General features: G+C 43.8%; 1 protein-coding gene across 5 annotated transcripts in view; it reads right to left on the minus strand.

Moving 5' to 3' along the window:
• Nucleotides 1-223: 223 nt before the first annotated feature.
• The window catches only part of KCNIP1 (potassium voltage-gated channel interacting protein 1), a 338382-nt gene continuing 323246 nt past the window's right edge, over nucleotides 224-15359 (minus strand). For 4 of the 5 annotated variants that reach the window (XM_032337034.1, XM_032337033.1, XM_032337035.1 and 1 more), the window contains 7 exons: nucleotides 12784-12908; nucleotides 11707-11776; nucleotides 10156-10226; nucleotides 9381-9488; nucleotides 4510-4614; nucleotides 3567-3629; nucleotides 224-1079 (listed from right to left, as the gene is read on the minus strand). In XM_032337034.1, the coding sequence (XP_032192925.1) occupies nucleotides 1032-1079; nucleotides 3567-3629; nucleotides 4510-4614; nucleotides 9381-9488; nucleotides 10156-10226; nucleotides 11707-11776; nucleotides 12784-12908 (590 nt within the window). In that variant the 3' untranslated portion in view covers nucleotides 224-1031. Of the gene's footprint in view, nucleotides 1080-3566; nucleotides 3630-4509; nucleotides 4615-9380; nucleotides 9489-10155; nucleotides 10227-11706; nucleotides 11777-12783; nucleotides 12976-15359 lie in introns of all 5 variants that reach the window. The other variant, XM_032337037.1, reaches the window with a different exon arrangement.

A 15359-nucleotide genomic window follows, 5' to 3' on the forward strand; every position in this document is an offset into this window, starting at 1 on the left:
TGAGAGGTCTCATCTCAAAGACCTACTTGCTTATAGTCACACTATTTGCATTTAAATAGGATGCTTGCTGGGGGGCAGCTGAGGAGGACAACTGGCACTGGGTCTGGCACCAAGCAAGTACTAATAACTGGATGCCAACTGAGCGGGTGAGCCTTCCCTTTTCACAGTTTACCTTTCCTGCTCAATTGAGTCATGGCAAAAAAAGAAGATAAAGAGTGTAAGAAATAGTTCTGTTTATTGATTAGAACATGTATAAAATTACAATTTGCAGGCATTCTGGGCTTTCTGGGACGGGCATGCAGTGATGGGCTCTAGCAGGAGATGGAGTGAGGGCATGGACAACTGGACATTGATTCTCTTCCTGGACACATCAAGGGACTTGCACTACCAGCACAGATGCCAGTGTGGGAAAGAATTATTGGTTCTTGTCTCTGGAAACAAAGGATGTGGGTAGTTTGTGTCACCAGACAATGCCATGCTTAAGAATTCAGTTTTATCCTATATATGTTAAATGCTGGCTCTCCCAATCTGGTCATATATGGATTCGTATTGTTCTGTAGAATGCTCATTCTTCCCACCAAAAGAAGGGAAACAGGCACATTGGTTTGGGAGGCCATCAGAGGATGGTGTGCATTTGGCTCAGGTCATCTTGCTTCCGGATACATCAAGGTCTGCTGGACTTGGAGGCAGTGGGCTGGGACACGCAAGCAGAAAAGCGTGCACTACTGTTTAAGCTCAAGCAGAGGGACCTTCCACAGGGCAGCAGCATGAAGAGATGAGCATGCTTCCAAAACAAACCCAGTTTCATCTTCTCTCTCTCAAGAAGACGGAGTAGGAAGAGCTGGCAATCAGAGACTGAGCCATATGATGCTGGGTTCCATAGAAAGTCTCCAGCGGAGAATTCTTCCAAAATGTAAAAGGTGTTTCTGTCCCAAGAGTCGGTGTGCAAAGTCAGAACTAGGGCAGATTGAGGTGTTAAGAGGTGGTTGTTCAGTACAACGTCTCTGAGAGCCGGATGGCTATGTCCACAGTTACATGACATTTTGGAACAGCTGGAGGGACCTCATGATGTTGTCATCCTGGAGGGGAGGAGGATGAAAAGAGAATGTTTAGAACTCTCTGAGGCTCCTCCCTGAGAAGGTCTGTAACAGTGAGCATGTCTCCAGTGTGGTTTTCCCATGCAGAAAGAATGCCGCAAGGGCACAAGAAATAGGAGTAAGCAGTGGGGGCCTAGAGAGTGACTACCAATTCAAGGCAAGAAGCACCTTCTCTGGCCTTGGGGAATTAAAAAAAAGAAGATTTTATTTATTTATTCATGAGAGAGAGAAAGAGGGAGAGGCAGAGGTGGAGGGAGAAACAGGCTCCCCATGGAGCAGGGAGCTTGATGCGGGATTCTATGCCAGGATCCTGGGATCCTGACCTGAGCTGAAGGCAGACACTTAACTGACTGAGCCACCCAGGTGCCCTGGCCTTAAGAAATTTATAAGAAGTAAATTATCAAGGGAAACAGTGAGTTTTACTTCTTTTAAGAAACTCTGCTCAACTGCATTTTATCAAATGATTTTTCAACATCTACTGAGATGATTGTGTTTTTTTAAACTCTATTATGTTATTAATTTTATTGATTTTTGAACACTAAACAAAACTGGTGTTCCTGTAATAAACTTTTTTTTTTTTACATATTACTGGTTTGATTTTTTACACCTATATCCAGAGGGATTATATTAGCTTGAACATTTTCTTATTTTGTAATAGGCTTGTAATATTTTCATATTAGGGTTATGATAGCCTCATAAACCAAGCTGAGAAGTTTTTCCTCTTTCTCTATTCTCTGAGTTTGTATGAGATTAATATCATTTCTTCCTTGGAAAGAGTTTGAAATAATTTACAGAATAAGACATCTGTGTCTGCCATTTTCTTTATGGGAAAATTCTAAATTACAGATTCAGTTTCTTTAACATACATAGGACTATTCAGATTTTCTATTTCCTTTTGTGTTAGTTTTGATAAATTATAGTTTTTTGTTTGTTTTTTAAAATTTATTTCTTTTCAGTGTAACAGAATTCATTGTTTATGTACCACACCCAGTGCCCCATGCAACACGTGCCCTCCATAATACCCACCACCTGGCTCCCCCGACCTCCTACCTCCTGCCATTTCAAAACGCTCAGATTGTTTTTCATAGTCCATAGTCTCTCATGGTTCATCTCCCCTTCCAATTTCCCTCTAAATTATAGTTTTGATACCTGTCTCTGATCTCTGTCACCTACTGTGCCTTAGCCATATTTCTTAACTTTGCAAAGTCTCGGTTTTCTTTTCTTTAAAATGGGCGTGATCAATACTGCCCATTGCCCAGCTCATGATTATCATGTTGAAATATTACTAGCCCTGTTGGTAAGTAACTGCTGACCTGAGCCTCCCACTGAGCATCTTACCCTCTGTCTATCTGGGAACTGGCCCAGGATCCCGGGAGCATCCAAAGATCCATCAATTAACAGGCTGGCAAGTTTGAAAGATCCCTTTAGGGCACTGCTCCATGGCATTGGTCAAGGTCAGTTAAAAGTGGTCAATTCTCAGTCCACTCTCATTACTGAATATGTTGAATACCACCCTGGATATAGCTCCACTGCCTCTCAGGGCTGTTGTGAAGGTCATGCATACACCTGAAACTTGGTAGGTCCTCAGTACCCGTTGATAACTTCTCTCCTGCTTTCATGCATCTGCTGTTCTTACTGGGTGAGCTCAGGGTGACTGGTACTTTAATGAAATAAGGTGGGGTTGGAAACGCATTTTTCTAAAGTAGATAAAAGCAGCTGTTCCCAGTTCAGTTTCTGACAGAGACTCTGGTCTAGTCTATCCTTTCAACAAATGAAAATGTGCTCCGAGCACCTGCAGCACCAGTGTGACCTGGGAGACCTTTAGAAACGTAGCATCTCAAACTCCTCTCCAGACCTATTGAATTAGAATCCACATTTTCACCAGATCTTCAAGGACATTGGTTTGCCCATTAAAGTTTTAGAAGCCTTGATCCCCAGGGCATTTGTGTTAAAACAAAGATTTCTACAGTCCACATCCCTCTCCCCCCCCCCCCCCCCCCCGCATCCCCGCACCTGCCACCCCCAGCCATCTAGTGTTCATTTTCAGAATCATGTAGGCAATTTTGGCCACACTATGGCTTGAGAATTACAGCTTTAGGGTTTTTCTTCCATATACTCCCTTGTAGTTTGAGGAGTGGGTCATTGAGCCAGAAGCAGGTTAAAAAATGAGTGTTGCCCACTTGGGAAGTCTTTGGTTTCCCAGAGACCCTCTTTGGGCTTTCACATCCACCCCAGCCCATATCCTGCTCAGGCTGTCTGGCTCAGACTGTGTTTAGCTAGGACCAACCACAGGCCAGTTGCAGGAGGAGAGGGAGCTGGAATTCTGAGTTTGCTGTTGGTGGGGGTGGTGGTAGTGGCTCTGACCTGAGGCCACAGGTTTCTCATTCCCTCCCTCCTGCAGGCCCCCAGCCCCCAGATTTCCTTTCCCAGATCTAGAGATTTTATATTCTGAGGTCTTTCCTTACTTACCTCCTGACAGGATTCAAGAAATTCATCTAAAGTCACGATACCATCTTTATTTTTGTCCATTTTCTAGAAGACACAACAGGAAGAACTTTAACAAACCTGGTAATCTGCATTTCAAAACTTGTTCTTTGCTAAGAGAGCAAAGGGCCTGACACCCATGAGCTTCCTTAAAATGGAAAGACTTGCTCTAGGCTCTCATTACCACATTATCAGGTAATTCCGCTGACAGAATAAGTCTTCCCCAGACTCTAGCCTCTATGAGCCTCTGCTTTTCCCATCCGCAAAGTGAGAGGATTAGACAAGAATGAGTTCAGACATCTTCAAAACTGTACCACTAGCTTAGTCCTTTTTTTTCACCCTTTACCAGACATAAAATTTAATGCAATATGCTAAAAGAAATACTCTAAGGAGTTAGAAGACCTAAATTTCACTGATTATTCCATTATTTTCTGACTACAGAATCTTGAGACTAGCTTAGTCTTTTACTGCAACACCATTGTGGTCATACAACTCTTCTAGTCATAGAGTAACTGTAGTCACCCAATCAAGGCTAAACCTCCTCAATTAAAGATCTCAATCCAGCCCACCCTTGTTTCCAACTTTATTTTCCATTACTCCCCAGACATAGAGCCTTAACACCTACATATATGTGCTTAATGGCATCTTCTCTCGCTATTCTGCTCTACCAAGAATTTTTATGGAACTTAGTGTCTATACTAAGCTATACTATAGCATTTATACTTCCTAATATACCTCCCTGTTCTGTAGTATATATTTGCCTGCAAAATGAGATCATCTGTTACTTAGAGGTGAACCAATCTTATAATTCTTTCCTGGCTTCTGCAATACTTAGCACAGAGTTGGACACACACCACTTGCTCAGATGCTTGTGGGTTGACTGGTATCCATTGGGCTTACAGCTCACGCACAGTGTGTGTGCACCTACCTGGAAGAAGACGTCCACATGCTGCCTCGGAGTGTCTTCTTTGAGCACAGGGTAAGTGTATTTCCCCATCATGTCATAGATGGCTTTGACGATGTCCATCATCTCCTGGAGAGATGATAGGGAAGCACAGCGTGGGAACCATGAGGTCAAGCTCTTTTTTAGGTGAGAATTGGGGGCTCCTTGTCACCCTTGTGAATGAAGGTGATTAAAAGGATTCTCTCCAGCTGATGAGAGGGAGTTAGAAAGCAAGCTGAAAGGGCTATATTCTGGGAGCCTCCTCTTAGAGCTAGGGCAGTGGAAAATTCTCTGCCTTCAGAAGCTCTTGGGTAGGTTACATTTTCTTGAGCATTATCCTCAGTGAGTGTGGGATTGGAATGAACATGCTTGTGTATTGATGAACCCACACCCCATTTTGGGAAGACCCTCTCCCCACTCCACTGTTCTTTGAATGGTTGGGCCCAAGTGGCTGTGTTTTTCCTGGGTGATCTGTCTCTGTGACCACAGCTAATTGGAACAAAGGTGGACATCTGACTAAAGCTGAGCTACTCCGTTCTTCTCTCTTGAGAAGTTTAAATGATGAAGCACAGAAACGTGATCAGGAGTGATAGAACCTGGAGCTCGAAGGTCAAGTGGAGTTAGGGCCAGAGTCGGTGACACAGGCAAGCGCTTTCCAGGATTTAGCTAAGGTTAAGTGACAGCAGACACCAAAAGCTTCTGCATAAGAGTAGAACTTCTCTGAGGAGTAGAATGGAGCAAATAGAAGGTAGAAGAGATGAGAAAAATGTAGGGAGAAAGAGAGAAGAGAGGAGAGGAGAAAAAAGTAATAGAGCGAGGAAAAGGGAGGTGGGGCTGGGGGGGGCAAGAAATGTTCCCATGAGCACACACATGGGCACCTACACACACACACACACACACACACACACACACACACAATCTCTCTCACACATACATACACACTCACAGAATCTCCCTCACACCCATATACACATACTCTCTCACACACATACACTCACTCACATACACTCTGACATGCATACTCTTTCTCTCTCTCTCACACACACAGTCTCACATACACACTCTTTCTCTCACACACCCATATACACACTCACACACACTCAGAGGCTCTCTGAGAAAACTACATGAAGAAGACAGATGGTTACAAAGACTGGGAGAAGCCCCAGAGGGGCAGTGTCTCAGAATGGTTACCCTAGAAACTAAAACCTCCTCTTGTGCCTCCCCACCTTTACGTTTCTAGCAACTTGAATGTGTCCTTCCTGCTGAGGAGAGTGTGGTCATCGTGATGTCAGCAATGTTGGAGGAGGGTAAGGGAGGAGAGAGGAAAGAAGAGGTGAGGGGAGAGAGAGCGTGAGATTGGAGTCTAACCACCTTCTTGCGTCAATGGGGATTGTATCTGTTCCATCAGACTGGCTATATCCTTACAGGCAACCTCTCAATTTAAGCTAGTTTATGTCGATGATCTTTTATCTTTGTAACCCAAAGACCACTTTCTACAGGGTCATTCTTGTTTTATGGGGCCTGATAAATGGTACAAATCCTGTCACGTTTTCTTTCTAATCTCTCAGTGCTTCCCGATACAGAATAAGTGATCATTACCTACTTGTTAAAGGAGTTAAGTTGTTTTTGTTATTAGTGTAGCTCTGTTTCCTCAAGACTGTGAGCTCGTGAGGACATATGTTCAATCCTTCATTGATAAGGTCTCGGCATGGACTAGGAGCCAAATAACTGTTGAGTGGCTCTGTGATGTTCTGATCACACTGTCCAGGCACAGTATTCCGTGGCCCTTCCTTGGAATGCAGGAAAGAGGGTATAGGAGGACAGCTCTGTCTTTGAGATCTTTGAAATAGTGTCTATGGAGACCCAGGGGACGACCTCTCTCCTGGGTTCCTTGTCTGTTTCTCCTCATTCCATGTGCTCATTTTATTGTTTTTATTCATTTTTAACCTATATTTAATAACATTGGACTTACAGAAGAACAAAAACAGAACAGAGCATTCATGTATACCTTTGACCCAACTTCTCCTAACTTGCCAAAGCACAGCCCGGTGATCATCTCAGGTAATTAACAATGCTACAACAGTGCCATGCTGGGCTGTGAACAAAACTATGGAGCTTATTCCCATTGCATTAGAATTTCCTTTAGTGTCTTTTATGGTTAAGGATCCCTCATCCATCTAGTCACTGTGTCCCCTTAGTCTCCTCTAACCTGTGACAGTTTCTCACTCTTTGTCTTTCAAGACCAAGACACTCCTGATAGGAGTACTGGTCAGCTATTTTGTAGAATGTCTCTGGGTTAGTCCCTGCCTTTATTATGATAAGATTAAAGTTATGCATTTTTAACAAGAATACCCTAGAAGTGACATTATGTCTTCCTTGGTACATCATGTCGAAGAGGTACCTGGAGTTAATATATGTTATTGATGGTGATGTGAACCTTGATTACTTGATTACTGTCGAGTTCCTCCTCTGATTTTAGTATCTTTTAGTGGATCGTGCCTGCAAAAATTATTACTGTGATGTTTGCCTAATGCTGACTTTGTATTTCCTTTATTCCTTCTTTATTTATTAATTGGAATTCTTCTTTAAGAAAGAGTTGTCCCTTATCTCCCATTTATCTATGAATTCAATTATTTATTTGAATACATATTTATTATTTATTTGAACACATATTATTTGAATATATATAATCTGTAATTATGTATATATAATTTAGTAGGGACTCATGGGCACTTTCCTTATTTTTTTCAGCTTATACTCTAATAGTAGCACTTTAAATTTTGTTGCTCAAATTGTTCTGTTTTGGTGATTGGGAACTCTTTCAGACTGATTCCTGTACCTTTTTGACATGTCCCATCCTTTCCTTTCTTTCTTTTTTAAACACTCCAGTACTTTCCAGCACTACAAGGTACTCGAGGCCAATCTTGTGTTTTCTTGTTCCCAGTCCTGGAATCACCAACTTCTCCAAGGAGACTGGTTCCTTTAATTGGAGTGTGGTGTTCAGAAATCAAGGTCCGGGTGCAAGGTATCCTCATTGCTAGAGGGTGTCATTGTCTTAGGCCATCCCAGCAAACAGAACTAGGAGATACATGTCTCTATTCATGTGTTTGTTTTAAAATGTGGGCATCAGAATACTTCATATCCACATTATTATGGGTTCTTTCCTGAATACCTTTACTAAGAGAGAGGACTTAAAGACCAATTTTGATCACTCTCTCAGGATTTTCATTGCCTATAATTTGGATGAGATTATCTCCAAATGACTGCAAGGAGAAGTTCCAGCTGTCTTTTCTAGGAAGCTGTTTATCTAACTTTCCTTTTCTTTTAATGGATACTTTTAAAATTCTGCCATCTAGAGAGGTCTGATAGGTATTAATGGCAGCAATTTTTCTAGTCTGCAAATAAGAAAGAGGGAGCTGGAGTCAGTGAGGTGACTCAGTGATGGAATTATGACTACACCAAGGTTGAAGGCTGTGTTACAAGTCCCATTTTAGGGTCCTTTCTTTATATATTTTGAGAAGTAGTATTTGAATATTTTGGAGTATCATATATTTGAGTAGTCATGAAAGCATTAAATTATTTGCAAAATTGACATAATATATATATATATATTATTTAGAAGGTGATTGCTATTTTTTAAAAAGATTTTATTTATTTATTTATTTATTTATTTATTTATTTATTTATATGAGAGAGAGAGAGTGAGCGTGAGTGGAGGGGAGGAACAGAGGGTGAGAGAGAAGCAGGCTCCCCATTGAGCAGGGATCCAGATACGGACTCTATCCCAGGACCTCCGGATCATGGCGCCAAAGACAGATGCTTAACCGACTGAGCTATCCAGGCAACCCTATAAGGTGATTTTTTAAATGTACTGTGTCAGATGAATTTATACATCTTCTTACTTTTGTGTGACTTTAACTGGCCACCCGTTACCTGAATTTACTGGAATTCATTGGACATACCTGTTACTAGGGGATATTAGGGTTTTTACCCTCAAGGAATCATCCATCACTTTATTTTCAGCACCTAAGACACCTCATAAGCCCTCATATATAAGATGAGCAAATGCTTGACTGAATGAATGAGGAATGAACGTTAGAGAGAAGCTCACAGGGTTGAGGCGGGGATTGGAGATGAAATCTGTAGCTCTAGACACTGTGCCTGGCGCATAGACTCTTGGGGACTGGGATGTCATTGGGTACTATGTTCAAGCTGCAGCCGAGAGACCAAGATCCAGTAGATGTCCAAGCGAGTTCTGAGATAGACCTGTTGGTGTTTCATTGTCTAGACACCACGTGTAACTCTGACAATATAAAGTGTCAAGCAGTGGAGATTCATAAATTGTGATGTGTTTAGAGATAGCCGCACTTGCCATCATTCCCTTGCGTGGTTTTATTGGTGGGCAAGATAGATTGTGGCCAATATGATCCCTTTATAGTCCCTGCTTCCTCAAAAATCTCCCTTCTCCCTTCTAGATGGTGTTTTCAACTCCACCATCCCAACTCTCCGCTTTAACTTGTGGCTGTCAACCGGCTCAGTGTGAGTGCCCCTGGGAAGAGGAAGTCTACACTGAAAGCATCAACACCCCTTTGGAATGTGTGTTGAAGACAAGGGATGCAGTGACAATGAATGAAACTGCTTAATCCTTTAGAGTGCTTGGGAACAGGGCAGGGTGGACCAATGGGGGAGGTCAAAGGTGACCTTCCTTTGGCCAGGAATCAGCTCTGTTAGTCCCAAAGCAGAGCTCTCCTCATTCAGACAATTCCATGCTCAGTACTGGGACTGGAGCTGCTTTCTGTTTATAATTAGATGCCTTCACTGTAGTCCTTTCATGCCCCAAGCCTCCGCTCACTTACCTCTTTGTTGATGTATCCATCTTTATTGATGTCATACAAATTAAACGTCCACCTTAGCTTCTCATGGACGGTTCCTCTCAGCAAAATCGACAGAGCAGTTACAAAGTCCTGACAAGTGGGAGAGGCATAAATGACATTAACCACCAAGCCATGGGGTGGGCTGCAGCTCTGTCTTCTGGGCAGAGTCCATGACTACTTTTTCAGAATGGTACCTTCCATGTCCACATTCCCCTGAAGGACACGGCCTATGTCAGCAAAAGCAGCCCTCCTTCCACTCTCTACCCTGCCCATTCAAGAGAATGGAGTCTCTTTGAAGAAGAATGCATGTGCTGCCACCTCCAGACTAAGGCCCACACAGCCTCCTCTGGTATTTTCTTATCCCACAGCTCCAGTTACCCTAAGAGTGGCTACCTGAGTCCACATCCCTCTGTTACCACTTTCTAGCTCTTTGACCTTGGGAACACCACCCCATCTCTCTGCTTGACTGTCCTCTTCTGCAAACTGGTAATAAATCATAGAACCCTACCTTGTAGGGTTGCTGTGGGGGAATAAATGAGTTAATCCAGGCAAGACACTAGCCTCAAGTCTGTCACACGGTTAGCTCGATGGGCTCCGGAGCTATTCAGCTCTTATCATCTGTAGTCCCTCGGGGCCCCGAGCTCCTATAGGGGAGGGGAAGCAGCTGCTTATTCCCTTAGCTTGGGAAATGCTTGTTAAGTGAACCGACTGTCCTTTCAGCAGGTGGTGGCGCCCCGGGCCTCAGAGACACACATACCTCAAACTTCACGGAGCCTGTCTGGGTGATGTCGAAGGCGTGGAAGAGGTAATGGGCATACATGCTGGCATCTGCAAGGCACAGAAGGAAAGGCAGGTGATGGGAGGCAGGTCTTCACAGAAGGGCGTGAGAATGCTTGGAAACAGTAAGAAAGAGAAGAGGGTGCTGCTGGGGTGATGGGAAGGAGGAGGGGGGTGTGGGCAAACCCACTGTGGAAACCAGGACCCAGGTGGCTGTCCTGCGGTTTATTTAGGTGGGAAGTTCTTAGAGCAAAGACAGGACCTTGCCCCCCACCTAGTCTTCCCAGAATAAAGACCCTCCTGCCCTCCTGCACATGTAATCCTTGGTGGGTGAGTGACATGGCAACTGTGTGCAGAGAACGCTCTCCCAAGTGTAGTGCAATGCCATGGAGTGAGCACCCACTAGGGGGCAGACAGAGCTCGGCTTGGCTAGCAACCCTGTCCCTGCCTAGCTGTGTGACAGCAGGCACATACAGAACATCTCTGAGCTCCTTTCTCCCGTCTCTTACAAAGGGATGTAGCAAGACCTCTCTCTAGGAATTTTTGAAAAAGTATGTTAGACTTTCACATCGTCATATCATCAAAACCATCACCACGCCTGTCACACGACCCAACCTCGAGTTCTAGTGGCTCACTAGAACTCGGCAACAGTGATTCCAGGGCCTGCGTGGCATGAAGCCACACTCCTTTGCAACCTGGGTAGGGACCCTGTACCAGGTCCCCACACCTAGGAGGGCCCTCTCTGCTGCTAAAGAGGCCCAGGAGAAGCAGAGCCTAAGAAGGGAACACTTGGAACTCAATTTTGTCAAGACTCCGGATCAGGAAGGGGTGGTACAGGAGAGCACCTGGGGGCAGGAAGGGAAGTGGCATGTGACACGTGGAAGCCATGGGAAGAGACACAGAAGTCCTAGGCCCATGGAGCCAGAGCAGCTTCCTTCAGGAGTTAGGCATGGCAACACAGTGACTGTGGGCCTGGCATAGCCGCTAACCTGACTCAGACGCATGACTTTGTGTTCCCCACATCTTCTTGGATTCATTTATTTCTGCAGCCTCTGGTATTTGTTTAAGTTCTCTTTCAAAATACCACCTTGCCTCAGCTGTTGTGAGGGAAAGAAGGGAGAGCGTGGGGCACAATGGTGGGACCAACAGGGCAAAGCTTTTCATCAGACGCTTGTGGGATGGACTTCCGCTCTGCCACTTAGAAGCTATGTGACCTTGAGGGAACGGCTTAACTTCTCAGAGATGTAGTTCCCGCACTGGGCATGTGATACAGCACCTGCTGTCTAGAGCTGTTATGAGACTTTGTGATATTGCTTTATTAATCCCTCCTCTCCTGGAAATGATCCATTTCAGAGCTCTTTTCTGTTAAAGCTCTAGCTAATTATGTATCTTGTAATGAGGGAGGGAAATCTTACCCTGAGTTGTCCCTGACCTTGAGGAGGAGGCAGATAACAAGATGCATGAACTTGGAGGAAGAAAGGCTGCTCACCAGAGAGGGAGTAGGGAAGGACCTTTTCAAGATCAGACTCACCTCCGTGAGGGAAAAACTGAGCGTAGATCTGTTTGAATGTTTCTTCATTGACCACACCACTGGGGCACTCCTGTGTGAAAGGGAGAGAGACAGTGGGAAGGATGGGGGGCCCACTCCAGAGGGAGGAGACTGGGTCCAGCCTTGGGTTTTAGGTTTCCCATCATCCCTGATGAACAGGAACTGGGCAACCACCTGCACACCTCGGTGTCTCCAAGTGAGTAGCTGGGACAGTCGTCCCGCCTTAGGACTGAAGTTGCTTTGCAGAATGATGAGACAGCCTCAAAGAATGGGCACTGTGAGGTGGAAAGAACTTGGGCTTTGGGCTCAGAAAGACCTGGATTTGGATCCTGGCTCAGCCTCTTCGAGCTTTTTGGCTTTGAGTGAGTTAGTCTCTGATCCTCAATGTCCTTACCTGTAAAATGGGGCTAAGAGTACTTTCCTGACAAGACTATCATAAGGCTAATACAGGAAATAATGTGGCAAACTAATACATTGACATTCAGTCTTACACATCAGTCTCTGTGAGCTCAGTGAGCATAGAGCTAAATCCCATCAGCATGGACAATATTGATGGGGTGAATGGGTTATGCTAAGGCTAGAAGCTGGGCCAAGGTGAATTCTCCAAGGTTGTGCCTGTAAACCTGTGAAGTTCCTGGGCTACTGCCGGTTTCTCATCTATGGAGGTTCCCTCATTCTTTTTTTTTTTTTTTTTAAGATTTTATTTATTTATTTGATAGAGATTGCAAGTAGGCAGAGAGGCAGGCAGAGAGAGAAGGGGGGTGGGAAGCAGAGAGCCCAATGTGGGGCTCGATCCCAGGACCCTGAGATCATGACCTGAGCTGAAGGCAGAGGCTTAACCCACTGAACCACCCAGGCGCCCCAGTTGCCTCATTCTTGCCTGGAGTTTTTCTTTCTCGCCAGGTGATCTTTTGCTCTCATGTACCCTTTGGAGGATTGGACTTTCTTTTACAACTACATATATGGAAGAGCTCCCTAATGGGCCCCGTTGGTCTTTGGAAGAGCTTAGCTCCAAGTGGGAAATCCTGGCTGGGCCTTCAGATGTCCTGTGGGCCTTACATTTTTGAAGCCTCGATAAAGGACTTGCAGCTCCCTCTTGGTGAAGTTGGTCTGGGCCTCAAGCTGCTCCAGTCCTTCGGGCCGATGGCAAACCATGGTCATCTCCAACTCATCTTCAATCTTATCTGGAACCAGAGGAGATGGCGTTGCAGTGGCTGACCTCAATGGCCACTCGTCAGACCACAGTCTTGGCTGTCAAAAGAGTGGGTGTTGTGACCTGGGACATGGGGTCGTGGGCTGGGGTCACAGTGCAGATGACTTCTCTGCCTTGAGCCCCCCGCCCCCTGCCTGGTCACTCTGTCTCACACTCGGTCCAGCTGTTAGTCCCGCGTGTCAGACATCATACAGGGAGGGAGCCTCGGGCTGGAGAGAAACACGTTCCAAGTGGAGATGAGGGTAGACGGGCTAAAAACAAGTCTATATGAAAACATTTCCCTTTCTTTCAAAATAACTTCTTTGCATAATCAATTTGCTGCCCGCTTAACCATGTGAACATTCTAGAGACACAGGTGGGTGAGTGGAATGATTAACAGCTTCCAAACAGCAAAGGGAAACAAATTTATTAGAAAGGTAGAGCAAAGTCTTACCATTTGGGTACAATTAGATGAAGGCTGACACGATTTATCAAAAAGTTCCAATTATGGCATGTTAGATAGTAATTTAAGAATATGAGTGCAAAAAAAAAGAATATGAATGCATTTTACAGCATTGTTTTATAATATTTATTAGATGTTCTTAAATAACAGGAAAATGACTTAAATGGGAAATATTTGATAAAATCAAAGCTTCTGAAGCATTTGAAGGGCTCAGAAAACAGTTGTTTGAAGTAGCAGTTTGTTCCTTCAGTAAATATGACAATGTAATGTAATTTTGCCCTAGTTATTGAGAAAGTGCCGGTCTGTTAAAGCAAGAAATCTGCCCATCACCTACTGAAGGATCACAAAATCCAAATAAGTGGAGGTTTCAATGTTTTACCATCCCAGAAGAATAAATGAGTGTTTTCTTTTGGGTCCTGCCACACGCTTTCTATAAATTTACTCCAATCAAGAATCAATTGCCGGCTAACCTTCTCTGCCCGTTGTTGTCATGCAGACATTACCAAATCTATATATCGAATGACTGTAAACCTGGGCTGGCAAGAATAGTGATGAGATGGGCAGGGTGCTGGGAATGCACACGCACCATGTCGCATCCCATGAGCACAGAGAGGGGGGACAGGCTGCATTCCTGTCTGAGAGAACAGGAGGAGCACGTGCTTAACACAGTACATTTCCCCAGTGGGTGCCAACCTCTTGCCACCAGGTTTTCTCTCCAATTGTCACTTTTCTTTTAAGAGTGTGATCTCAATACAGAAGGAATCTGTCAAAGTGAGTTCGTATCTTGGACGTCTTCCTAAGGAGGTGGACATTTGGGTAAGTTTCCAAGGGAGAGGCAGAGGAACTGGATAGTGATTCCCACTGGCCATCTTTCTTATGTGCTGGGCAACAGGTATCACCATATCCTTTCGTGTGTAGGGCAGATTATTCAATATAAATAAAATACTCCGATTACACAAAATCTACAGGTGACTAGATTTCCTTGTAATTCTTACAGAGCCTTTATTGTTACGTTGTAGCTAACAAGTAGCAATTACCTAAACACTGGGGCATTTCAATGTAAATCAAGGGGCCATTCCCCGCCCCCCGAAAACGATGCCCCCCACATAAATCTAATTCAGAATACATATATTTTTTAGCTCATTTTAAAATAGAAATAAAATTGTTAGCTTAAATCTCCCAGTATTAGATTTGATAATAATTTTATTTTGAAATTAGATATTTAAAACTCTGAAAAGAGGTGAACTATTAAAATGTAAACCAGGAAGACAGAAATGATGTATTTTTGCAGGTGTCTGGTATATCTTTCCCGGTTTAACTTACGCAGAAGCTTAAAAGACTTCTTGTGCAGTATTGGCTCATTTCTATTAATCTTCTAGTGACCGAATTTTTCACAAGATCAGGGAAGTCTCTTTGTGGACGTTTGAGAGAATCTTTCTGACTCATAAGCTGTACTAAGCATCTCTTTTATTATAAATGCACTAAGTAGTTACCGAAATATCAAATACTAGTCCCAGTTCATTAAGGGAGAAATCGACTTTATCAATAAATGATTTGTTTGCTGTCTGGGTGGCAAAATCAATTTCCATACCGGATTCTGTAATATCTGAATATTGGGATGCTGACTGCCAAGCTTTGCTTTGGTTTTGCTTTTCATCACCTTCTAATTGTCAGGCTGTGGGAGCATCAGTCACTGAAGGAAATTCATGTCTTTGGGGCTCAAGATTCTGGGAAGTAGCCTGCATGTCTTAAACCAGTGGTTTTGTTGTACTGTGTTTCATAGGAAGAATGACAATTTACATCACACTCCAGTATACACAGACATAGAAACAAAGATTTTATGAAATATTTGGAAGGAATAATTTCCTTAAACACTTTTCTCTATTAATATGAGATGTACTCTATTCTCAAGTTTAATCTGTTCCCTTAAAATTGTGCTGATTGTGACCCTCATGTGTCATGACCTGTGAATGGAAGATG

Source organism: Mustela erminea, chromosome 3, assembly GCF_009829155.1.
Source record: "Mustela erminea isolate mMusErm1 chromosome 3, mMusErm1.Pri, whole genome shotgun sequence".
Lineage (NCBI taxonomy): Eukaryota > Metazoa > Chordata > Mammalia > Carnivora > Mustelidae > Mustela > Mustela erminea.